Source organism: Ovis canadensis, chromosome 15 (genome assembly GCF_042477335.2).
Source record: "Ovis canadensis isolate MfBH-ARS-UI-01 breed Bighorn chromosome 15, ARS-UI_OviCan_v2, whole genome shotgun sequence".
Classification (NCBI taxonomy): domain Eukaryota; kingdom Metazoa; phylum Chordata; class Mammalia; order Artiodactyla; family Bovidae; genus Ovis; species Ovis canadensis.
This window is the reverse complement of record NC_091259.1, coordinates 43,044,673-43,070,059: the sequence shown is the minus strand read 5'-3', so window position 1 is coordinate 43,070,059 and position 25,387 is coordinate 43,044,673. Positions and strand designations below refer to the sequence as shown.

The window sequence follows — 25,387 nt, the reverse complement described above, 5'->3', positions numbered from 1 at the left end:
TAATTGCTGATAGTAGTTGCCCTAAATTTTAGAATGTGAATATCTCATTTTGGAAAACAATTTTTAGTTAGTTGTCCTTTGGCAAAGGTCATCCATAGCAGAGAAAATAATACTTACTTTTAAGACATTCTTTTTCCATTCACTAGGTTGTACAGCAGATGGAACAAAAAAAATTACAACAGATTTCCCCATCAGCACCTGGTGGAGAATCAAAGATTTAGCCACGTATGTAATTTTGTTTGTTTGAGAAAATTTTAAAAAATGGAATAAATAGAAATTTACTTTTGTTACAAATACATATTCAAATCACTAATATCTGTGTTACTTTCTCTTTATGTGTAGAAACAGAGCAATTTGTATTATAGAAAAATGAAAATGCCTCTAAAATCTTTATATACTAGTACATTTCAAAAGCTATGTAATTTGATAGCCATATACATGGTAAAATGATTTTTTTCAATATTACTCATAATTCTTCCTAATCAATTATTGATATTATCAGAGAACAGGTTTTTAGATTGTGATCTGTGGTTAAGCATAGTTAAGAAACAAATACTCAATATGTCTGTGTATAAAATAATATTTAGAGTAAAGGAAGATACCTTTAAAATAAGGGCATATATTTTTCTTTTGTACAGACATTTAAAGTTTGAAGTCCACCAGAACTTGGAAGAAAATTGTTGAATCATCATCTGTGTCATCTTTTTGCCTCCCTTCCTTCTCCTCTGCTCAATAAATATTTTAAAGCATATGTGGAATAAAGGAAGATACTTTTTAAATGGGAACATATTTCTTTTAACACAGATATTTAAGGATTGAAGCCTATCAGAACCAGGAAGGAAACAAACTCAATACCTGCTGTCATTTTCATACCTCCCTTCTTTTCCCCTTGTTCTCCTTTAGTTATTTAATTAAGCAGCCTATGCCATAATTTAATGAAATTATTAGTAACTATTTAAGTGAGAAAGTTACATCCATTGCTTTTAAAATAAATTGCTTTCACTTATTCATAAAGATAGATACTCTTATGGGTGCTTATCATCCCCTCTCTCAATAAAAGTCTCTTTGATATTAATGATTCTTCTCCTGAGAATACCATAGTATTCCCCAGTGTTTGCTGGTAACTTTTTCCTGAAACTTTTAACTTTCAGCAATACTAACTGATAGAAATTCTTCTAACAAACAGCTTCTCCTACCCCTTAAGGTCATTTTTCATTTACAATATTTTTGCATTATGCTCTATCATTGAAGATCAGGTTTTGCTACATGTAACAGAAAAGCCAAAGAGAATGCTGGTTTAACTAAAGAAGAGTTTTTGCCTTTTATATATAAGAAATCTGTAAGTAGGTAGTGTCCAGGTTCCCATCTTTCTGCTCTGCTCTCCTCGTTGCATGGTTTTTATTCTCAAGTTATTTCATTTTCATTGTCCAAAGTGGCTTTTGGAAGCAGTGGGCAAAGGGCAACCAAAGGAAATTTCCCCAGCTGAGTCAGCGTCCTGGATTCAGCTTTCCCAGAGCATTTGAATTTATATCTCGTTGGCCAGAGCTGTGTCACATTGCCATCTAGCTGCTAGGGAAGCTGAGAAATCCAGTGTAAGTGAGGCCAGCTAAAAATTAGGATTCTTTAGGTAGGGAAAAATTCTGTTTCAGAAGGGAAAGGGGAATATTTGATGGGCAACTACAGCTCTGAAAACTTAATCAGCCTTTTGGTGACCTAAATATCTGTGTACATTCTTCTGAAACAGAGAACGCTGACTTCCCCTACCACAAAAGGAAACCACCAAAATCGAATCCATTAATAACTGTAACACAAAGCGTATGATATCTGAGTATAGTCCCCTTCATGAGGATAGAATGTGGTTTCTTACGTTCCCACCACTTGCAAACTAAAAAGCAGCTTGTCTGCCCCCTGAGCCCCATATGCATAATGAAATAGGTACAGGGTAACTGCAGCAAAATCAACCTTTTAGAAAAGAGGAAAACAGGAAACATAGCAGTCATACATCCATGGAAATTAAAAAAAAAAATACTCTGTGGCAAAACTAGCAAGGTGCTAATAGCTCTCTGCTCTGTCCATAAATACATTCTTTGGCTTTTCTATCAGGCAACCCCTGCTTCACCTTTCTGGGAGGAACTCCCTCATCTTATGTCCTCAGGGGCCCTTGGCATTGCCCTCTAGGATGTTTTTATTGCCCAGTAACCTTCAAGGACACAAGTGGCCTTTGGAAAGTGTCCCCTTCTTGAAAAGTGGACAGCTTTCACACTTTTCTTCCTGTTATTATGGGTTTAGGGCCTTGGGAATTGTTTTAGAAAGTTACAGCTGTTTCAGCTTGGGCTTAGGGTTTTTATTTGTATTTTGTTTTCTTCTACTTTTTGGCAAAACAGTTCCCTAAAAACTTAGTAGGTCTCTGGTCAGTTTTCTTTAATTATTACCATGAGAAAGCACAAAGATCTTATCACGATTACTTTTAACAAAGAACCTCATCTTTTACTTGCTGGCCTCTATGTTCTTTCTCTCCCTTTGGGTCTTAAATGAGTGGGACCTACTTAGTATTGTTTTGAACTGTAGGCTGGGGTGGGATAATAACAGTCTTACTCTGATGTTTTTCTTTAGGATGGTTCCCATTACTTGGCAGAAAATCCTTAAGGGAAGGTTCTTGGAAAGGTTGTGAAAGCTTTAGCAGCTTCCTCAGAACCTTTATTTATAATTGTTTCAGTCTGGAGTATGGTAGTACAGTAGTTGCCTTTTTTAGTTCTTCAGGGCTCCAGATTTGGGACTTTATCAATTTATTTGGTAGATAGATGGCAGTTCTCTCAGCAAAGCTACATTCCCTTCCATCTCTCTAGACCTGACCATCCTTAGCCTAAGTCACATCTGTCTTGTTGGACTTTGCTGAAAGAGCCTACACGTGCTAGCATTCTGAAATTCTATTACCATTTTCTCTGATACCTTATCCTGAGTTTGCATGAGATATCACTGCCCCAAACCTGACCTCCTCAACTAAGCAAGTTCTATTCTTAATATCTCTTTACTTGCTATACCTTACGTCTAGTTACCAAATTCTGTATAGGTTAAGATTGTTCATTGCAGGTCATTGAATCCTCTTCAGCTGTCAAACAGAATGGAATTAATGTGGGAGGGGTGTATAGATAGCTCACAGCATCTTTGGGAGGGCTGAAAGAATGGAACTTAGGCTGAGCTTCTAGGAACTGCATCACAAGACTAGGCTGCCGAAGAAGCTGCTGCTTTAGGAACAATTGAGAAGCTGTTTGCTAAATCAGGAAGCCACCCACTGGATTAGGAAGCCATGAAGTTACCAGTTCCAGAACACCACCACTAACACACTTTAGATCAGCACAAGTGGATACTTCATGTCCTGCTTCTCTCCCCATGGAACTCAGCTCTGAGTAAAAGTTTCAAGTGAGTGCAACCAATTATTTGAACCAATCATATATGGAATCCTAGCTGCAAGGGAGGTTGGGAAATAATATTTAATTTCCTACCCCTATTGTAGCATGCTTACAGCTGCTAAGTGAACAAATCCACAGTAATACTTCAAAATTTTAATTGCTTCTCTTAACATTAATAATAATTTTAAAAACAGTTCTCATTTTATAAATTTTAAAATAATCATTGCATACTCCTCCAAACACTTCAGATTTTTTCCCCTTAAATCATGGATCCTAGAACTGACTATAGCAATCTAGAAAAGTTCTACTTATATGTATCTTAAACCCCACAAAAATCACTCAGCAGAGTAATGCTATTTTTCTAGAGATGGTGAAGAATTCTTATCTCTATTGTTTAAATTATAGGAAATATTTTTAAATGGTCTGGGGTATCCTTTTGTTGATGACTTTATATGTAACTGGTATTGTGATAAGACAGGGATTCACATAGAATAAAACTTTTTAGATGGGGGACTGGGGTCAAATCAGAAAGTAATGGAGACAATGATATTGTACTTTTATGTGACAAATATCAATACAACAGCAGTCGTATTGCATATGTGCCAAGTCGCTTCAGTCATGTCCAACTCTGTGCAGCCCTATGGACTGCAGCCTGCCAGGCTCCTCTGTCCATAGGATGCTCCAGGCAAGAACTATTGGAGTGGGTTGCCATGCCTTTCTCCAGGGGATCTTCCTGAACCAGGGATGGAGACCGTGTCTATTATGGTTGCATTGGCATGTAGGTTCTTTACCACTAACACCACCTGGGAAACCTAGCAGTCATATTGCAATACATTAAATATATCAAAGTAACACGTTTTACTGAAGAAGAAAAATGGCAACCCACTTTGGTGGAATCCCATGGACAGAGTAGTCTGGTGGACTACAGTCCATGGGGTTGCAAAGAGTTGGACATGACTTAGCAACTAAACAATAACATGTTCTACATCTTAAATTTACACAATGTCATATATCAAATATATTCAAATAAAATTAATTGGAGGAGAGCATAGAGAACTTTTTCAAAATGCTTTTTTGGCACGAGTAGATAAGGGACAGATGTTAATGTAGACATACCTTAGTTTCCAATAAATTATAATTTATTAAAAATAGAATTGTTAGCCTAAGATTATTTATGGACATAAGGAATTCCAGTTGATATGAGTGTTGGGCATTTATTACTGAGGGTTGTTTCTTAAAGAGTTGCTAATCCTATTCTTTCCAGCTCTCTTACAAAGTATTGGTCCTCTGTTCGATTTACCCCATTCATTTTTATATTCTTTAGATATTAAAAAGTCTTTGGCTTAGTTGACTTAGTAGTATGTATAAGTAATTTGGAATTTTGTTTCACATATGAATTTCCATGAAGCATTTTATAGTATACTTGTTTTTATTTAGTTGTTAAATCATGTCCAACTCTTTTGCGATCCCATGGACTGTGACCCACTATTCTCCTCTGTCTATGGAATTAACCAGGCAAGAATACTGGAGTGGGTTTCCATTTCCTTCTCTAGGAGAATCTTCCTGACCCAGGGATCAAACCTGTGCCTCCTGCATTGGCAGACGGATTCTGTACCACTGAGCCACTGGGAAGCCCTATAGCATACTTAGCTATATATAATTAAAGCTATATTTTCAAAGACAATAGTCCTCTATAATATTTGACTCTCCCTGAAGGAAACTGAAATTTAGAAGTTTAGAAGTAGTGGTAAAAGATCTTTTTGAGAGATGGCTCTTTTTTGTTTGTTTGTTTAACCAAGATTTGTTTACAACAGCATTTTTTCATGCTGATTGGACATATTTGTATTACCGTAAATCTAAGAGCAGGTCTGTTTTTCACATGAGGAAAAAGAAAAAGAAAAAATTTGTGATGATGTGACTTTTTTTTAAGATAGTCAAGCTAATAAAAGAGGTGATGAGAAATGTGTGTGTGTTTAAATATTTATTTATTTATCCTTTGGCCAGTTTGGGTCCTCATTGCTGTGTTGGGTTTTCTCTAGTTGCAGCAAAGGAGGCCACTCTCTAGTCGCTGCCCGTGGGCTTCTCACTGTGGTGGCTTCTCTTGTTGCTGAGCAGTGGGCTCTAGGGTGCCTGGGCTTCACTGGTGGCAGCACATGGGCTCAGTAGTTTCTGGGCTCTGGAGCACAGGCGCAATAGTTGTGGTTTGTGGGCTTAGTTGCTCTGCAGCATGTGGGATCTTCCTGGGCAGGGATGGAATCCATGTCTCCTGCATTGGCAGATGAATTCTTTACCACTGAGCCATCAGGGACGGCCAAAATGTTTTTTTAGGGAGAAATATTGACAAGTCTACCACTGAGTCCTGGTGGCTCAATGGTAAAGAAGCTGCCTGCAACGCAGGACACATGGGTTCAATCTCTGGGTCAGGAAGATCCCCTGGAGAAGGCCATGGCAACCCACTCCAATATTCTTGCCTGGAGAATTCCATGAACCAGAGGAGCCTGGTGGGCTATAGTCCATGGGTTGTAAAGAGTCGGACACAACTGAGTGACTAAGCACATTGACAAGTCTAGTTTTTGTTAGTGCCTAAAGTTTAATTTCTCTTTTATAGCTGTACAGTAAATAAAGAAGAAATTGAAAAAGAGGCAGAGTTAGATGATGACTTTTATAATTTTCATGCAAGATTTGTGTCTCCTGAAAAAGCTGCTAGAGAAGATCATCTTTACCCTTAACCAAGTACGTCAACTTGATACTTTAATGCATTTGTTTTGTTGGAATTGAGAGACTAAGGTGTATTCAGTAAAATGCAGAGTTCCTGTAGATGATAAAATGGAAGACTGTAAGGACAGCTTGTTTTCAAGGTATGAGATTTGAAGGAAATCAGATCTTTTCTTTGCTTTTTGTTTTTTCTTAAAATAATATCATTAGCAGGACTTCAGTCTTTCCATACTGTTTTAATTAATCAATTAGTTAATGAAAATCCAACAACTTAGATCTAATAAATGGCAATTTTTTCCAGCTTTTAGTTTTTTTAAATTTTATGTTGAACTATAGTTGATTTACAGTATTGTGTTAGTTTCAAGTATATAGCAAACTGATTTATATATATGTATATATATATACACATATACATATGCTTTTTCAGATTCTTTTTCATTATAGGTTTTCACAAGATATTGAATATAATTCCCTGTGGTATACAGTAAATCCTTGTTGTTTATTTGTTTTATATATAGTGTTATGTATCTGTTAACCCATATTCCTGATTTATCCCTCCATTCCTCTATTCTCCTTTGATAACCATGTTTGTTTTCTGTCTGTAAGTCTGTTTCTATTTTGTAAATAAGTTTATTTGTATAATTTTTTAGATTCCAAATATGAGTTATATATTTATCTTTCTCTGATTTATTTCACTTAGTATGATAATCTCCTGGTTCATCCATGTTGCTGCCAATGGCAATATTTCATTCTTTTTTACGACTGAGTAATATTCCATTCCATTCCATATGCCACATCTTCATTATCCATTCATTTGTTAATGGACACTTGGATTGCTTGGCTATTATAAATAGTGCTGCTATAATTTATTTGTTGTTTTCCATTAAATTTTTTTTGTTGGAGTATAATTAATTTATAATATTGTGTTAATTTCATGTGTACAGCAAAGTGAATCAGTTATACTTATATATGTATCTACTCTTTTTTAGATTATTTTCCCATATAGGCCATAACAGAGTGTTGAGTAGAGTTCCCTGCACTGTACAGTAGGTCCTTATTAGTTATCTATTTTATGTATAGTAGTGGGTATATCGGAGAAGGCAATGGCAACCCACTCCAGTGTTCTTGCCTGGAGAATCCCAGGGACGGGGGACCCTGGTGGGCTGCCGTCTATGGAGTCGCACAGAGTCAGACACGACTGAAGCGACTTAGCAGCAGTAGCAGCAGCAGCAGTGGGTATATGTCAATCTCAGCCTCCCAATTTATCTCCCTATGCACTCACCCCCTGGTAACCATAAGTTTGTTTTCTATGTCTGTTAGTCTGTTTCTGTTTTATAAATAAGTTTATTTGTTTATTTTAGATTCCACATATAAGTGACATCATTTGTCTTTATCTGATTAACTTCACTCAGTATGACAATCTCCGTGTCCTTCCATGTTGCTACAAATGGCATTATTTCATTCTTTTTTATGATTGTATAGTTGTTATGAATTAGTAACCATGCTTAAAGAATTCAAGAATTGAGCCAGAGCAAGCAGCAGCAGCAAGTGGTGAAGACACCAAATTGAAAATTTGGACTTATGGTTACCAGCACTACCAACCTGTTTATTGAGACAAATACAAAGCAAAACCAATAAAACCTTTTATTACATTTTAGAAATTTAGGATTTCCCCCCGAATATTTCCTATTAGAATTATGTAGAAAAAACTTACATTTCATGTTTCAGTTCAGTTCAGTTCCGTTGCTCAGTCATGTCTGACTCTTTGCAACCCCATGGACTGCAGCATGCCAGGCTTTCCTGTTCATCACCAGCTCCCAGAACTTGCTCAAACTCATGTCCATCGAGTCAGTGATACCATCCAACCATCTCATCCTCTGTCGTTCCCTTCTCCTCCTGCCTTCAGTCTTTCCCAGCATTAGGGTCTTTTCCAGTGAGTCAGTTCTTCACATCAGGTGGCCAAAGTATTGGTGCTTCAGCTTTAGCATCAGTCCTTCCAGTGAATATTCAGGACTGATTTCCTTTAGGATTGACTGGCTTGATCTCCTTGCAGTCCAAGGGACTGTCAAGAGTTTTCTCCAACACCACAGTTCAAAAGCATCAATTCTTCGGTGCTCAGCTTTCTTTATAGTCCAGCTATCACATCCATACATGACTACTGGAAAAACCATAGCTTTGACTAGATAGACCTTTGTTGTCAAAGTAAAAAGCAGAGGCTTTTAATATGCTGTCTAGGTTGGTCATAACTTTTCTTCCAAGGAGCTAGCGTCTTTTAATTTCTTGGCTGGAATCACCATCTGCAGTGATTTTGGAGCCCCTCCAAATAAAACTTTTCATGCTTACAGATGTCTGTAATGTTCACAAATTTATTTTGTATTTCAATTGACATTAGTCATAGTCTGGATGACGAATGCCATGTACCAGCTTGGTCAGCCAGCCCTTGACTGTGTATTTTTCTTACAGGCTCACCGTTCCAGCTGCCTTCCAAGCTCTGCCTGCCTTTAAACAAGGGTTTTCTTTGTTTGTTTGTTTTTAAATAACTTTAAAAATAAGATTTGTTTTGTTTATAATTTGTTTACAATCTACTATAAGCAATAGATAATGACTTTAGCTGTGCAAATCTTCTTCCTTCCCGTTTTTTTTTTGGCCATGTCACACAATTTGTGGCATATTAGTTCCCCAACCAGGATGAAACCCAGGCTCACAGCTTGAAAGTGTTGAGTCCTAACCACTGGACCATCAGGGAATTCCTCCTACTTTTGTTTTATCCTTAGTGATGAGTATGTTTACTAAGACTGTCCAGGATTATGAAAATATATCTTGCAATTAATTGTTAAGATATTTCATTTTAAGGGACTGTTTACCCCCTCTCAGTATCTATGTTGAGAGCTTTGTACTTTCCTTCTTAATAAATCCTATTCGCTTGCAAAAAAAAAATTTCATTTTACAATTCTTAAAATTTTGCTACTCTGAAATTTTTAATGAATAATTTATTTTTCATGTGATTTTAAAGTTCTAATTTTAAAGTTTCCTTGTCTGAGTGTTTTAAAAATAAGGGAGAAAAAGTAAAATTCCATCTATTAGTATTCTTTGCCACCTCCCGTGAATCATTGTATTAAAATGTTACTTTTAAATTTTAGTTCGTTTAAAGTGCTCTTTTTTAGTGATATGAGAATATGTGCCTTTTAATTAAATCCTTATCCTTACTTTAGATTCCCTGTGTATGGAGTAAGAAACATGTGTTCAGCCTTTGCCATTCTATATTTGTTTTGTTCCATGTGACTTTACCCATTGTGCTGTCCACTGTTACACTACATTTGTTAAAGTGATTTAAGTTTGCTTTACTTTTGAACTTTATCCTTTCTTTTCTTGGTGTTGTTACTTCATAAATATTTCCTTATTCGAATAGTGATATTTTACTGATTATTTCCTTTTTGAGACATATTTGCCATGTCCCTTGATGTTTTAAACATTTTTAATGGTAGTATTGAAGCATTTTTTTCCTTCTTGTTCTCTAGCACTGAGTAAGGTTATCTTAGAATGTGTATTTTTAACTTTTTCCCTGACTAAAACTCAGTCCTAATCCTGTATTCATTTCTTGTTTCCTTTGATGTGTTTCATTCTCTGAAAACACATACACATCTCTGTTTCATTCAGAGTCAAGAATTGATCTTGGGGAAAAGAAAACCATGTTTGCAGAAAAGTCAGGTTTTCTAGGGCTCATTAGGCAACAAGGCAATCTTCCTAGAGTGGTTTCTGAGCACTGCAGAGAGTGCTTCTAACTCTGAAGAAAGTTTCTGACTCATGAGTAGAGATGTCCTGACTCCCTCCCTTTAACAGAATGAAACAGGTTATGGAGCAAAAGCATCCGTTCAGACTACTGTAAATGTCCCTTGTCCAGTTCTTTAGCTTTTTGATACCCTCCTTAAATAATAATAGTGTTTATGAAAATACTTTGTGCATCCCAACAGACATTTTCCATCTTACAGTTGTTAGTAAAGGAAAATAAGTATTTTGGGGAACAGGAAGACCGGGACATAAATTTGACAGTCTCTGATATGAAGAGAGGGGCTTCCCAGGTGGCGCTAGTGGTAGAGCCCACCTGCCTGTGCAGGAGACTTAAGAGATATGGGTTTGATCCCTGGGTTGGGAAGATGTCCTAGAGGAGGGCACAGCAACCAATATTCATGTCTGGAGAATCCCATGGACAGAGGAGTCTGGTGGGCTACAGTCCATAGGGTCACAAAGAGTTGGACACAACTGAAGTGATTTAGCACGTGCACTCACTGATTAGATGAGAAGTAGCATAGTGTATTGTTTCATTATTACTTTTGCCTGGACAATCTGAGTTTTAATTGAGTTCTTGCCTCTCTAAGTACTCTACCATTTCTCTGCTGTTGTATTGACTTTTCCGGGCTTCCCTTGTAGCTCAGTCAGTAAAGAATCTCCCTGCAGTGCAGGAGACCCGGGTTCAATCCCCAGGTTGGGAAGATCCCCTGGAGAAGGAAATGGCAACCCACTCCAGTATCCTTGCCTGGAAAATCTCATGGACAGAAGAGCGTGGTGGGCTATAGTCCATGGGGTCGCAAAGAGTCGGGCACGACTGAGCAACTAATGCTAACGCTTGTTGACTTTTCCACTACTGTATTTCCAATGCACCTCCTTAATCATTAGAGAAAGCTTAGAGGGATACAGAAAGTTGTAGTACCATTGTTAAAATCTTGAGGTTTCATGGCCACCATCTGCATGGCACTTATTATCCAGTATTTCAAATAAATTCTCCTCTTCCCTTGTAATTCCAAACTATTAATCTTTTCTCTAAGGGAGTCTGTTGTATCACTAATTAAAATTTGGAGATGATTTTATTAAAACAGGATTAATTTTCAAAAAAATTATATTAAAGATAAAATAGAGGCTAAATCTTTTAAGGACAACAGTTTGAAGGCAGTTAATGACCAGAGTGACCTTCATTCATTTGCGATGGCTTTGGTGACTTACAGGTAGTTCAGTTTTCCCCTGTCAATCCAGTTTAAGGGCCTAAGAATGGATGGGCCCTGGAGGCTGAAGGAGCCCCCTTCCCACTGAAGGTATTTCTTTCTCTGAGGTGGTTAATCCAGGATCTATTAGCATATGAAAGTTCCAAGCCCTTGCAATTTTCAAAGTATCTGTATGTGTACTCATTTATATAGCCTCTAACTGAAAGTTCATAGTTTTGGAAGGAATATGTGTTTATGTGTAAGCTTGTGCCTAAAACAGGTCTGGAGAGAAGACCATTAGTTACTTTGTGTCTTTTGAAAAAAACTGTCTTCTGGAATTAAAACATAAAAAAACATTTTTTTTCATTGTTGCCTTTTCATCTCGTGAAGGAGACCAATATTGTATAACCTGTATTTTATCAATATTTATTATATTCTAAAAACCATTTAATAATAATGGTTTATATATCCTATTTAAGGTCAAGATTATAAAGACCTTTTATTTGTTACAATTAATTTGGGGGGATTTTGAAGTTTTGAAAAGTTAACTGTTAAAAAAATAACCTTTTATAAGTATGTGGCCAAAAATGTTCTATTGATCTTAAACTTTGGGAAGAAATTTTATTAGTTTGAAGTGTCTTCAGATGTAATTCTTCTTGGCTTATTTAGATATTTTGGGCTATTTTTAAGACTACAAATAAATACTTTGATTTTAATTTGATAATTAGGAAGACACAGAGACTTTATAAAAGTTTGCTATATTTGAATTTGTTTTTTGGCTATATGTTGTAAGAATTCTTCCAGAGAAATATTTGTCAGAAAATATTATTCTTGTCATCATTTGTATAGGTTTATATTTAATTATATTAAATGTAAAATCAGAAAAATATGTAGTATTTGTTGTAATTTTCTGGGGAAAAAGAAATTTGACAACATTGAAAGAATGAATTATTTGCAAAACATTAAAGTTGCAGAGTCATGGAACCTCAGGGTCTTAGAAATTGTTTCCCTGGAGGGGACCTCTTCTCCTATATTTCTTAGTAGACTTTTATCCAGTGATAGGATGGAAGTGGACATCATCTGGGCACTAGTGGTAAAGAGTCTGCCTGCCAGTGCAGGGGACATAAGAGATGTGGGTTTGATTCCTGGATCGGGAAGAGTCCCCTGGAGGAAGGCATGGTAACCCTCTCCAGCATTCTTGTCTGGAGCATCCCATGGACAGAGGAGCCTGGTGGGCTATAGTCCACAGGATTGTAAAGAATCAAACACGACTGAAATGACTTACCACTCACATATATGCTTCCAGGGACAGGACTGAAGTGAAAATCACAGTAGTTTCTAGGCTCTTGTCTTCAATATTGAAATCACCTAAGAGCTTCAGAAAAGATTGATCCTGGGTCTCATCTCCAGAGATTGTGATTTCATTCTTCTGGAGTGCGATCTGGGCTTTGAAATTTTTGAAAGATCTTCAGGTGATTCTAATGTGCAGACCAGTTTGGGAACTGCTGGTAAATTATGTGGAAATCAACCAACATTACAGAATCTACGCTGGGGAGGAAGGCTGACTGATGTTATGAAGGTTCTATAAGCATTTAAATGTTACTTCAGTTACCAGCTTCCCTGGTGGTTCAGCTGGTAAAGAATCTGCCTGCAATGTGGGAGATCCCTGGGTTGGGAAGATCTCCTGGAGAAGGGAACAGCTACCTACTCCAGTATTCTGGCCTGGAGAATTCCATGGACTGTATAGTCCATGGGTCTCAAAGAGTCGGACTTGACAGAGCAACCTTCACTTTCAGCTACCTGCATGCACACACTAGTGCTTGTAACATGTAGGAAACATTTCCACTTAAATTCAAGAACAGTGACAAAGAATCTCTGATTATGGGGTAGTGGAAAGTTCTGGGGTCTGGGTGTTAGGACTTTGGCTCTGTTATTCTCCAACTATATGATTTTTTTCCCCCTCCTAGAGTCTTGAGAAAAACCTCTAAAGTTTAGATTATGAGATTTTACTAATTTTACTAAAATTTCCCAACTTTTCCATTTGAAATCATTTCAGGTTTGGCAAAAAACTTGCAAAAATATTATATGCCCTTCACCTAGCTTCTTCAAATGTTAACACCTTAAACAGAGTTCGTAAAATCAGGAAGTCAACATTAATATTTTATTAACTAATCTTAAATTTTGCCAATTATCCCACTAATACACTTTTGCTAGGCTAAAGAGCCAATTCAGGATCATACATTGCAGTTAGTTGTATACATGGGTGTGTCTGTTAACTTTGAAAAAAAAAAAAAAGCCTATCCAAAAAAGTTGCAACAATAGGTCAGCTAATTCTAGAATGCCCTTCCCCTAGATATACCAGTTGTTAGCAGCTTGCCACATTTGCCGTCAAGCTCTCTATTTCTCTACAATTCTGATTTTTCACTGAAGCATTTCAGAAGTTTCAGACACTGTGATCCTTTACCCTAAATCTGTGAGTTAGCATCTCCTAAGAACAAGGACATTCTTTTATAATAACCATCTTTTAAAAGTGGTCAAATTATCATCTTATTCAAATTCAGGAAATTTCCTGTGGACAAAGAATGTGGTCTGCCACTTCTGTAAATAAAGAATGTTGCATTACCACCATCATCAGCCTCCATAGCTGCTCTCTGTGCAGCTGTGTATCCCGCGAGGAACTCAGGAAGGAGATAAACAGGATACCAGCCTTAGCGAGTTGAGTGCTTATCAAAGACTTGATTTCAAAGAGCCCAGACTCTTGAATCTTTCCATACATAGAAAAGCTCTAAATTCATTACTTGAGATGTATGGTTTTCTTTAGTTAATGGGAATCTTTTGCTATTCCAAGAGGCTCTCTCCTGGGCTTTAGTCCTCAGTAAGACCAATGAATAAAACACAATTCTCAATTTTTTGATTATGTATTTTTTTCAGTTGACATTACAAAGTATTGATCTAACATCTGGTCCATATTCAGATTTCACCAATTGTCTCAATACTGTCCTTCATGGTCAATTTTTTTTTTTTTTTTTTTGGTAATCTAGGATTTAATCCAGAATCAAGCTTTGCATTTACTTCTCACATCTCTTTCATTTCCCTTAATCTAAAATAGCTCTTCAACCTTTCTTTGTCTTTCATGATGTTGACACTTTTGGAAAGTACAGGCCAGTTCTTTTATAGAATGGCCCTCAACTTGCATTTGTCTAGACCATTATTTTTCAAAGTATGTTCTGTAACTGATGCTGTCTATACACCAGTGTCACCCAACAATGAGGGGTAAACATAGAAACTGAAATTAGTTGTGCCTTTGAAAATAATTTTACATTTGTTTTATAGTAAAAATTGGAGGCTTAATTTTTATGTCTTTTGATTTCATTTTTCTAAGAATTCATTTTTATTGTATTTTACAAAATATCAGTCCTCAATAGGTTGGATATTCTCGTTCTTTTTAACTTTTTCTTTTACGTTGGGGTATAGCCAATTAACAATGTTGTGATAGTTTCATGTGTCATCAAAGGGACTCAGTTATACACATACATGTATCTGTTCTCCCACATACTCCCTTCCCATTCAGCCTATCACATAACACTGAGCAGAGTTCCTTGTGCTATACTGTAGGTCCTTGTTGGTTATCCATTTTAAATATAGCAGTGTGTACTTCTTGATCCCAAATTCCCTAACTATCCCTTCTTCCCCTATCCTTCACCCCTGCAACCATTAAGTTCATTCTCTAAGTCTGTGAGTCTGTTTCTGTTTTGTAAATAAGTTCATCTGTATCATTTTTTTTTTAAAAGATTCTGCATATAAGGGATGCTATACAATATTTTAGGTTGAATTTTTTTTTTTTTACAAAGGTCCTATGTCTCAGTTATTTTGACAGGCAGTGTCTAGAATAGCCTTTTGAGGCTAAGGACTGTGCTTCAGTCACCTGAATCCATTACATTCAGACCATACCTGTCAGAGTTCAGTGAATGGTTGCCTGTGGGGTGACTTACAATGACCGTTCTTTTGTTGGAGAAGTTTTTCTTATGCTGAGTTCAAATTTGTCTCTCCATAAATTCTACATAGGGACTTTACTTCTGCCTGGAAAAACATCATATAACACGTCTATGTATATCCTTCGGTGTTAGCTTTTCGAAGATTTTAAAAAACCGAGACACGTCTTAAAGCCTCAGTCTACTTTAAACAAAAGTAACTCCACCACCATTTGTAGTGATTAAGATTAAATTCTGCTGAAAATAAGAACACCTTCTGGGGTGTCATCCTAGGTCTGGTAGGGAAGTTTCACAATTCATGAGGGACCCAGCACCCCTCTGTTTTGCTGTCGCATTGTCCCAAGTGAGTGACTTCTACGCTGTGGTCTAAGATGTCTGCTTATGCTCTAGCTATTACATCTGCATTCCTTCCAGCAGAGGGATGAAAGGGTAAAGAGCATATCCCTCCCGTTAAGGACATTTCTCAAAAATAACACAAAACACTTCCATTTATTGCACTCATCTCACATGTTAGTAAAATAATACTCAGAATTCTCCAAGCCAGGCTTCAGCAATATGTGAACCATGAACTTCCAGATGTTCAAGCTGGTTTTAGAAAAGGCAGAGGAACCAGAGATCAAATTGCCATCATCCGCTGGATCATCGAAAAAGCAAGAGAGTTCCAGAAAAACATCTATTTCTGCTTTATTGACTATGCCAGAGCCTTTGGCTGTGTGGATCACAATAAACTGTGGAAAGTTCTGAAAGAGATGGGAATACCAGATCACCTGACCTGCCTCTTGAGAAACCTGTATGCAGGTCAGGAAGCAACAGTTAGACCTGGACATGGAAAAACAGACTGGTTCCAAACAGGAAAAGGAGTACGTCAAGGCTATATATTGTCACCCTGCTTATTTAACTTATATGCAGAGTACATTATGAGAAATGCTGGGCTGGATGAAGCACAAGCTGAAATCAAGATTGCCGGGAAAAATATCAATAACCTCAGATATGCAGATGACACCACCCTTATGGCAGAAAGTAAAGAAGAACTAAAGAGCCTCTTGATGAAAGTGAAAGAGGAGAGTGAAAAAGTTGGCTTAAAACTCAACAATCAGAAAACTAAGATCATGGCATCCAGTCCCATCACTTCATGGCAAATAGATGGGGGAACCAATGGAAACAGTAAGAGACTTTATATTTTGCGGCTCCAAAATCACTGCAGTTGGTGACTGCAGCCATGAAATTAAAAGACGCTTGCTCCTTGGAAGAAAAGCTATGACCATGTAGACAGCACATTGAATAGCAGAGACATTACTTTGCCGAAAAAGGTCCATCTGGTCAAAGCTATGGTTTTTCCAGTAGTCATATACGGTTGTGAGAGCTGGACTATAAAGAAAGCTGAGGGCCAAAGAATTGATGCTTTTGAACTGTGGTATTAGAGAAGACTCTTGAGAGTCCCTTGGACTGCAATGAGACCAAACAAGTCAATCCTAAAGGAAATCAGTCCTGGATATTCACTGGAAGGACTGATGCTGAAGCTGAAACTCCAATACTTTGGCCACCTGATGTGAAGAACTGACTCATTGGAAAAGACCCTGATGCTGGGAAAGACTGAAGGCAGGAGGAGAAGGGGATGACAGAGGATAAAATAGTTGGATGGCATCACCGACTCAATGGGCATGAGTTTGAGGAAGCTCCAGGAGTTGGTGATGGACAGGGAAGCCTGGCATGCTGCAGTCCGTGGGGTTGCAAAAAGTCGGACATGACTGAGCGACTGAACTGAACTGAACTTCCACTTATATTACTTGGGTCAGAACTTTGTCATATGGCCACAGTGTGCTCCAAGAGAAGCTTGGAAATGTAGTCTTTTATTCTGGTGATCCCAGTACTCAGGGAAAAAATTGGTGACTTTTTTAATGAAGAAGGAGAAAATAGTGGACTGACAAATAGCAGTCTCTGTTATTTTGTCCTCGTATGCATGTCTCTTCTTCAGTGTTTTTATTTCTTGTTGGATGTTTTTATTGAATTTAAATATGGTTCCAAGTTGTATGTGACTTCCAAAAACACATTGGACAGGATTGTCTTATATAAATGGCCTCAATATTAACCAGCATTTGAGGACCATGTCTCAACATGAGATGTCTAAGAATGTAAGCTCATTTCTTTTATTTATTCATGATAAAACTAACTTATTTATTTATGATAAAACAATAACTTTATTACTAGCAAAAGCTAGGTTTATGAGAAACTGAGATTTCTTACAATAAACTCCAGAATTATATACAGCCTTATACATCCCATTACAAGCTGTGCTGGACTACCGCATAAGAGACAAATCTTTGCACAAATGGCCCTGCTTGGAGCAGCAGAGAGAGCAAGTTCTCCCAGTGGAAACCTGGTTTCAGAGAGAGAAAGTGGGAGAAAATGGGGCCAGGCTATGTGAGTCAGTCATCAGAAAACCCTTCAGGAAGGCTGAGTGAGGCAAATCCTAGCTGTCAAGAGGAGTTGAGGATGCGCAGCCTCTGCTCTGTCAAAGGGGTCTGAACAAAGTCATTCTCCCCTTTCTTTTCATAATCAATGGATCCGTGCATAGTATAATATGCCTTATTCTTTTATTTTTATTGGAGTATAATTTTTTTTACGATGTTAAACTCATTTGTTTTAGAAACATTTGTGAAGCGTCTGCTGTGTGCTTTGGGGTTGAATGAAAGACTAGCAAACAGAAGATATGTTTTCTTGTGTGTTTGCAGGAATTCAAAATATGTGAAATTGGAGAAGATGATAACATAAGTAGACATTTAATGTAAATTTGATTAATCTTTAAATGCTAATAAAAATAGTGAAAGCTGCCAATTTTATTCTGTTTACTTTTTGAGGCAATTTCTCCAATTTTCTACAGGGTGATATGTATATGTCACAACTGTGTGCATTATTTGGGGTAGGTATAGGGATTTATCATACATTTCCATAGAGGATGTTATTTAATGATGTCAGTAATACCAGGATCAAGATTGTTGGGAGAAATAGCAACCTCAGATACGCAGATATACCACTCTAATGGCAAGAAGTAAAGAGGAACTTAAGAGCCTCTTGATGAGGGTGAAAGAGGAGAGTGAAAAAGCTGACTTAAAACTCAACATTGCAGGCAGCGGTCCTAAGATGGCGGAGGAATAGGAAGGGGAGACCACTTTCTCTACCACAAATTCATTGAAAGTTCATTTGAACGCTGTGCAAATACCACAAAAAACTTCTGAACGCTGGCGGAGGACACCAGGCACCCAGAAAGGCAGCCCATTGTCTTCAAAAGGAGGTAGGACAAAATATAAAAGATAAAAACAGAGATAAAAGAGTTAGGGATGGAGACCCTCCCAGGGAGGGCGTCATAAAAGAGGTGAAGTTTCCAAACACGAGGACACCCTCTCACAGGTGGGTCTGTGGGGAGTTTTGGAAGCTCAGAGAGCATCAGAACCAGGAGGAAAAAATAAATAAATAAAACCCACAGATTACAGGCCTAACTGCAACTCCCAGCAGAGAAGTAGCACAGACGCTCGTGTGCGCCACCAGCAAGAGGGGCTGAATAGGGAGGCTCAGGCTACATTGCTTAGGGTAAGGAGCAGGCCTGAATGCGAGGGCAATCTGAGGGAGCTAACATGAGATAGCAATCCAAACCAAGGGATAGCCAGAGAGGAAAAAAAAAAGAGGAAAGAGAGAGAGTGAGAACTTTCCCGTGAAAAGCTCTAACATAAGCTACTGACAGGCCCGCTCACAGAACAAAGGACTGAGCAAACACCAGAGGAGAGTTAGCCGGCTGCTGACAGGCCCATTCCCCACCGGAGGCAGAGGCAGGTGGGCAACAGCCAGAGCTGGAAGGCAAGGGGTGAACTCGGCCCCAGAGATGGCATCCCCTAGGGAGAAGGCAATGGCACCCCACTCCAGTACTCTTGCCTGGAAAATCCCATGGACGGAGGAGCCTGGTAGGCTGCAGTCCATGGGGTCGCTGAGGGTCGGACACCAACCCACTCCAGTGTTCTTGCCTGGAGAATCCCAGGGACAGGGGAGCCTGGTGGGCTGCCGTATATGGGGTCGCACAGAGTCGGACACAATTGAAGTGACTCAGAAGCAACAGCAAGTTTATCATGCCACCCTAGGGCGGGCCCGGGCGGGCCCCGCCCCCCCTCCCGGGCGGCCGCGGGCGGGGCCCAGGCGGGTCCCGCCCCCCCCTCCCGGGCGGCCGCGGGCGGGCCCGGGCGGGCCCCGCCCCCCCCCTCCCGGGCGGCCGCGAGCGGGGCCCGGGCGGGTCCCGCCCCCCGCCCCCCGCCCCCCGGGCGGGGCGCGGGCGGGGCGCGGGCGGGGCGCGGGCGGGGCGCGGGCGGGGCGCGGGCGGGGCGCGGGCGGGGCGCGGGCGGGGCGCGGGCGGGGCGCGGGCGGGGCCCGGGCGGGGCGCGGGCGGGGCGCGGGCGGGGCGCGGGCGGGGCCCGGGCGGGGCGCGGGCGGGGCCCGGGCGGGTCCCGTCACCCGCCCCCCGGCGTGACCAAGAAGACATCGCAGAGTTCTGCAGAAGGGTCCCAGAGACCTAAGGAGGTGAACGTGCGCCCTTAGTTAAATACGCCTGTAGTTCGGTCTGGACGCGAGAGAATACACTTTCCACCCACTTCTTAGGCACTGCTCACTCTTAAGAGGAAAAAGGAACAAAGAGGAAGTTCGAGGCCGCCGGTAAAGCTAGGCTACTGCAATGTCGAAGAGGGCTGCTGGACGCGTGCGGTGGGGCTCCGTGTGGCTGCTCTGGGTTCGGATGTCGGTGTTGGTGCTGGAGCACTTCCAGCTCATCGCAGGTAGGATGCGGGAGAGAAGGAAAGAGGGAGAAGGGGTAGCGGTCGCTAGGCCGTGAGATCGGAGTCGGCTGGGTTCAGTTCAGTTCAGTCGCTCAGTCGTGTCCGACTCTTTGAGATCCTGTGAATCGCAGCACGCCAGGCCCCCCTGTCCATCACCAACTCCCGGAATTCACTCAAACTCATGTCCATCGAATTGGTGATGCCATCCAGCCATCTAATCCTCTGTCGTCCCCTTCTCCTCCTGCCCTCAATCTTTCCCAGCATCAGGGTCTTTTCCAATGAGTCAACTCTTCGCATCAGGTGGCCAAAGTATTGGAGTTTCAGCTTTAGCATCAGTCCTTCCAATGAACACTCCGGGACTGATCTCTCTTAGGATGGACTGGTTGGATCTCCTTGTAGTCCAAGGGACTCTCAAGAGTCTTCTCCAACACCACAGTTCAAAAGCATCAGTTCTTTGGCGCTCGGCTTTCTTCACAGTCCAACTCTCACATCCATACACGACCACTGGAAAAACCATAGCCTTGACTAGACGGACCTTTGTTGGCAAAGTAGTATCTCTGCTTTTCAATATAGGGGCGCGAATAACCCCCAGGTAGCTTTCGGAAAATGCTGCTTGATTTGTTGAACAATTACATACAGAATCCCTGCTTTGTGCAGAGTCCCCTCGTGTAGGAGCCCGAAAACAAGTGTTTCCTCAAGTTTGTGCCCTGGTGTTCTGTAAACTTCTTTCTCCCTTGCATCATGCTAGTTGCTGGAACTGAGGAAAAAAATTAAAAATGTGAAATGAGACTACTCCGGGACTTTCCTGGTTGTCCAGTGGTTGAGACTCTACTTGCACTGCAGGAGGCAGGGGTTCAATTTCTGTTGGGAGGGAACTAAGATCCCGCATGCCACCGGTGGTGCCCCAAAACAGAAAACACTCAACAGAAACCTCTTCAACAGGGGAGAAGGAATTGGGCCATGGATCATTCTAGCTGAGAGTCCCTTAAATTCCCTTTAAAAAGAAAAGGAAATAGACTCCACCTGCATATCTTGACTTCACTAAAGTCTTTACTGGGAGTGCATGGGTGTAACCGAAAGTGGGCTCCATCTGTTGGTCCCTCAAAAGCCAGTGAAGAGGCCAGGTTGGTGGAAAGGAAACTGCTTTATTTTGGATCTTGGTGGATTGGCTGGGTGGATGGGGTGGGGGTGGGGTTGGTTGGGGGAAGGAAAAAACAAAGTTCCAGGATTTTATGTGGGTTAGTGAGGGGCCATGAACTAAGGGGTTTTGTATCTGAGGATGCACCCCTGGACCTGCCACCCCCCTGGACCTGCCCCCCCCCCAAAAGGGGAAGATGTTTCCAGTCACATGATTGTGTTTTAGAGTACCAGGACTATGTTTCTTTCAAGGGTCTTCCATAACCTTCTCTTGTTGCCACAGGTTTACTGCAAGTGGAGATGGCAGAGAGGACTCAGATGGTTTTCTTGAATGAAAATGTGACTATCTTTTGCAAGATCGCTGGTTCAGCACAGCTGGACATCAAAAGTATGGGTATCACCTGGTTTCAGAAGACTCAAAAGTCTGAAACCTACACCAAACTGTTTGAGTATTTCGGGAACCACAGGGAGGCATCCCAACGTGGAGCCTGTGTGTCTCTACGGAGTCTGGAGATGGGAGACGCCTCACTGCAGCTGCCTGGTGTCCGGCTGGAGGATGCAGGGGAGTACCGCTGTGAGCTGGTGGTTACTCCTCAGAAGGCTCAGGGGACTGTCTGGCTGGAGGTTGTAGGTGAGTGTCTGAGGGAAGTGCCCTGTGATTCTCATGGTGATGGGGCTTGCGGTGGAGATGTGGGTGGGCTGAGTGGAGCAGAGATTTAGAGCATGGGCCTAGGAGTCAAATAGGCATAGGTTTGAGTCCAGGACTTCCATGGACTTCTTAACAACTTTGGGCAAGTTTCTAATCACGCTGAAACTCTATAAACACATGTAATAGTGTTTTTTATGAGAGAATTGACTGTAGGGAAGTGGCTCGGAAAAATGCAGGTAAGATAGCTAGCAAGAAGTTGTTGTGCAGCAGAGGGAGCTCAGCCCAGTGTTCCGAGATGCCCTAGAAGGGTGGAATGGGGGTGTGGGATGAAGGGGCTCAAGAGGGAGGGAGTAGATGTGTACTTAGAGCTGATTCACACTGTTACGCGGCAGAAATTATTGTAAAGCAATTATACTCCAATTAAAAAAAATTTTTAAATGCAGGTAAAATGCTCAGAATAGAGCTTGGTCCATTTAAAGTAGCAGTAAAAGATATTCACAGTAATTAGATAATTTCCCTGGTATGTCTAGAGTTAGCCTTCACTGAAGAGATACCTCTGAAAGGTAGCTGGGGAAGGAGAGAGAAGGCACTCTGGTTTCATGGGTCTGAATCCTGTTCTGTCTGACTTTGCTGCTTCCAAACTGAGTGACTGATCAGCCATTTAATATCTTTGCCTGTGAATTTTCCCACTCAAAATGAGGTAACAAGTCTTACCTGCCTCACAGTGTTCCGAGGATTACATAAGATCATGTATGAAAATGCTCGGCCAGTGCTGTTTTAAGGCAGGTGCTCAGTCAAGACTTAACAACAGCAACATTCTTCCCTAAACACCTTTTTGAACTCCTCTTTCTGCTATTATAAGTAGGTTGGATTCTCTGTGGATGGGCTGGGGGCTGCCATAGCAAAACACTACTGACTGGGTGGCTTATATAGCAGAAATTAATTTTCGCACAATTCTGGAGTCTAGAAGTCTGAGGTCAAGGCGACAGCAGGGTTGGTTTCTTCCGAGGCCTCTTTCTTTGGCTTGTAGCTGGTTGTCTTTTTCCTGTGCTTGTGCATCCTAATCTTCTAAAAAGACATGAGTCAGATTAGGGGTCAACCTAATGATCTCTTTCAACTTACCAACAACCTCAGTAAAAACCCTATCTCTCAGCTTTTGCTTGTCTGTAAAGCTTTTGATTTCTCCTTCATATTTGAATGAGATCCTTGCTGGGTACAGTAATCTGGGTTGTAGGTTTTTCTCTTTCATCACTTTAAGGATGTCCTGCCATTCCCTTCTAGCCTGAAGAGTTTCTATTGAAAGATCAGCTGTTATCCTTATGGGAATCCCCTTGTGTGTTATTTGTTGCTTTTCCCCTGCTGCTTTTAATATTTGCTCTTTGCGTTTGATCTTCGTTAACTTGATTAATATGTCTTGGGGTGTTTCACCTTGGCTTTATCCTGTTTGGGATGCTCTGGTTTCTTGGACTTGGATGGCTATTTCCTTCCCCAGTTTAGGGAAGCTTTCAACTATTACCTCCTCAAGTATTTTCTCTTGGCCTTTTCTTTTTTTTTTTTTGGCCTTTTCTTTTTGTCTTCTTCTGGGACTCCTATGATTTGAATGTTGGGGCATTTAACATTGTTCCAGAGGTCTCTCATGTTGTCCTCATTTCTTTTAATTCTTTTTTCTTTTTTCCTCTCTGCTTCATTTATTTCCACCTTTCTATCTTCCACCTCATTTATCCTATCTTCTGCCTCAGTTATTCTACTGTTGGTTTCCTCCAGAGTGCTTTTGATCTCAGTTATTGCATTATTCATTATTGATTGACTCTTTTTTATATCTTCTAAGTCCTTGTTAAACTTTTCTTGCATATTCTCAATCCTTGTCTCCAGTCTGTTTATCTGTACCTCCATTTTTGTTTTTGAGATTTTGGATCATCTTTACTATCATTATTCTGAATTCTTTTTCAGGTAGACCCCCTGTCTCCTCCTCTTTTGTTTGGTTTGCTGAGCATTTATTATGTTCCTTTACCTGCTGAATATTTCTCTGGCTTTTCATCTTGCTTAGATTGCTGTGTTTGGGGTGGCCTTTCTGTATGCTGAAAGTTTGTGGTTCCTTTTTATTGTGGAGGGTCCTCCCTGAGGGTGGGGCTGGATGAGTGGCTTGTCAAGGTTTCCTGGTTAGGGAAGCTTGCGTCGATGTTCTGGTGGGTGGAGATGGATCTCTTCTCTCTGGAGTGCAATGACATGTCCAGTAGTGAGTTTTGAGGTGTCTATGGGTTTGGTGTGACTTTTGGCCACCTGTTTTTTTGTGCTCAGGGTTATTTTTTTGTTTTGTTGGAGAATTTTCTTGGTATGTCTTGCTCTGAAACTTGTTGGCTCTAGGGTGAAGCTTGGTTTCAGTGTAGGTATGGAGGCTTTTGGATGAGCTTTTGTCGATTAATGTTCCCTGGAGTCAGGAGTTTTCTGGTGTTCTCAGGTTTTGGATTTAAGCCTCCTGCCTCTGGCTTTCAGTCTTATTCTTACAGTAGCCTCAAGACTTCTCCATCCATACAGCACCGATGATAAACATCTAGGTTAATGTGAGAAGATTTTCCACCGTGGGGGATACCCAGAGAGGTTCACAGAGTTACATGAAGGAGAGAAGAGGGAGGAGGGAGATAGAGGAGACCAGGAGGAGAAGAGGGGGTATCAAAAGGGGGAGAGAGCAAGCTAGCCAGTAATCAAGTCCCTGTTTGCTCTCCACAGTCTGGAACACTCAGAGGTTCATGGAGTTACACAGAGAAGAGAAGAGGGAGGAAGGAGACAGAGGTGATCAGGAGGAGAGGAGAGGGAGTCAAAAGGAGAGAGACCAGTCTAGTCTCTGATCAGTTCCCTAAGTGTTCTCCACAGCCGGAAACACCCAAAGAGATTCACAGTGTTAACTAGAGAAGAGAAGAGGGAGGGAGGAGATAGAGGTGACCTGGGGAGGAAAAAAAGAGTCAAAAGGGGAGAGAGCAATCAAGCCAGTAATCACACGCCTAAGTAAAAATGGGAACTGAAGATTAGATTCTTAAAGGTACAAAATTGATAACAAATACCAAAAAGCAAATATTAAAAATCTAGAAGTTAGACTCTCAAAAATACAATTATTAAAAATATAAAACAAAATCACAAAAATTATAAAAAATATATATGAAATTTGCTTTAAAATAGGGTCCTTTTTTTGCAAGGTAATAATAGATTATAAAAATGAAAATTAAAGGAGTAATAAAGAACTTATAAAAAATTAAAAAATGATAATAGTAAAATATATCTAGGAATTTCTCTGGAGCTGTTGAGGGCAGTGTGGGGTCAGTTCAGTTTCAGATAGTTCCTTGTTCCAGCTTATACTTCTTCTCAAGGTTTATAGGCCCCTTCCAATGCTTAGTCAATGCTCACTACAGGGTTTTAATCTGTTACACCTGTCACTTCCAAAACGGTTCCCTCTTCTTTGTTTATTTTGGCTTCTTCTGTTTGCAAGTCTCTTTAGTGTCTAATTTCTGCCCTGACACAGGGGTGAAGGTGGTCACTTATTTAGGCTCACTTGTTCAGTTGTGCTGTGGGGAGGAACACTGGAAACAAATGTCACTGGCATGTGTGGGGAGTGCTTGCAGTGTATGGACCACACTGGGTTTGCCCCAGCTCACGGCGCATGTGCTTATATGACCCAGCAGTCCCACTGCTGGGCATGCAC

General features: G+C 40.4%; 2 protein-coding genes across 4 annotated transcripts in view; both read left to right on the top strand.

The window, feature by feature from the left end:
* The window catches only part of NUCB2 (nucleobindin 2), a 43,084-nt gene extending 42,333 nt beyond the window's left edge, over positions 1 to 751 (top strand). For both annotated transcript variants that reach the window (XM_069554242.1, XM_069554243.1), the window contains exons 13-14: positions 147 to 225; positions 639 to 751. In XM_069554242.1, the coding sequence (XP_069410343.1) occupies positions 147 to 221 (75 nt within the window). In that variant the 3' untranslated portion in view covers positions 222 to 225; positions 639 to 751. The remainder of the gene's footprint in view (positions 1 to 146; positions 226 to 638) is intronic.
* A 4-nt stretch (positions 752 to 755) lies between these two features.
* NCR3LG1 (natural killer cell cytotoxicity receptor 3 ligand 1) overlaps positions 756 to 25,387 on the top strand; it is a 34,610-nt gene continuing 9,978 nt past the window's right edge. The window contains exons 1-5 of one of the 2 annotated variants that reach the window (XM_069554247.1): positions 756 to 3,420; positions 6,019 to 6,143; positions 18,221 to 18,385; positions 19,735 to 19,907; positions 21,328 to 21,675. In XM_069554247.1, the coding sequence (XP_069410348.1) occupies positions 19,808 to 19,907; positions 21,328 to 21,675 (448 nt within the window). In that variant the 5' untranslated portion in view covers positions 756 to 3,420; positions 6,019 to 6,143; positions 18,221 to 18,385; positions 19,735 to 19,807. The remainder of the gene's footprint in view (positions 3,421 to 6,018; positions 6,144 to 18,220; positions 18,386 to 19,734; positions 19,908 to 21,327; positions 21,676 to 25,387) is intronic. The other variant, XM_069554245.1, reaches the window with a different exon arrangement.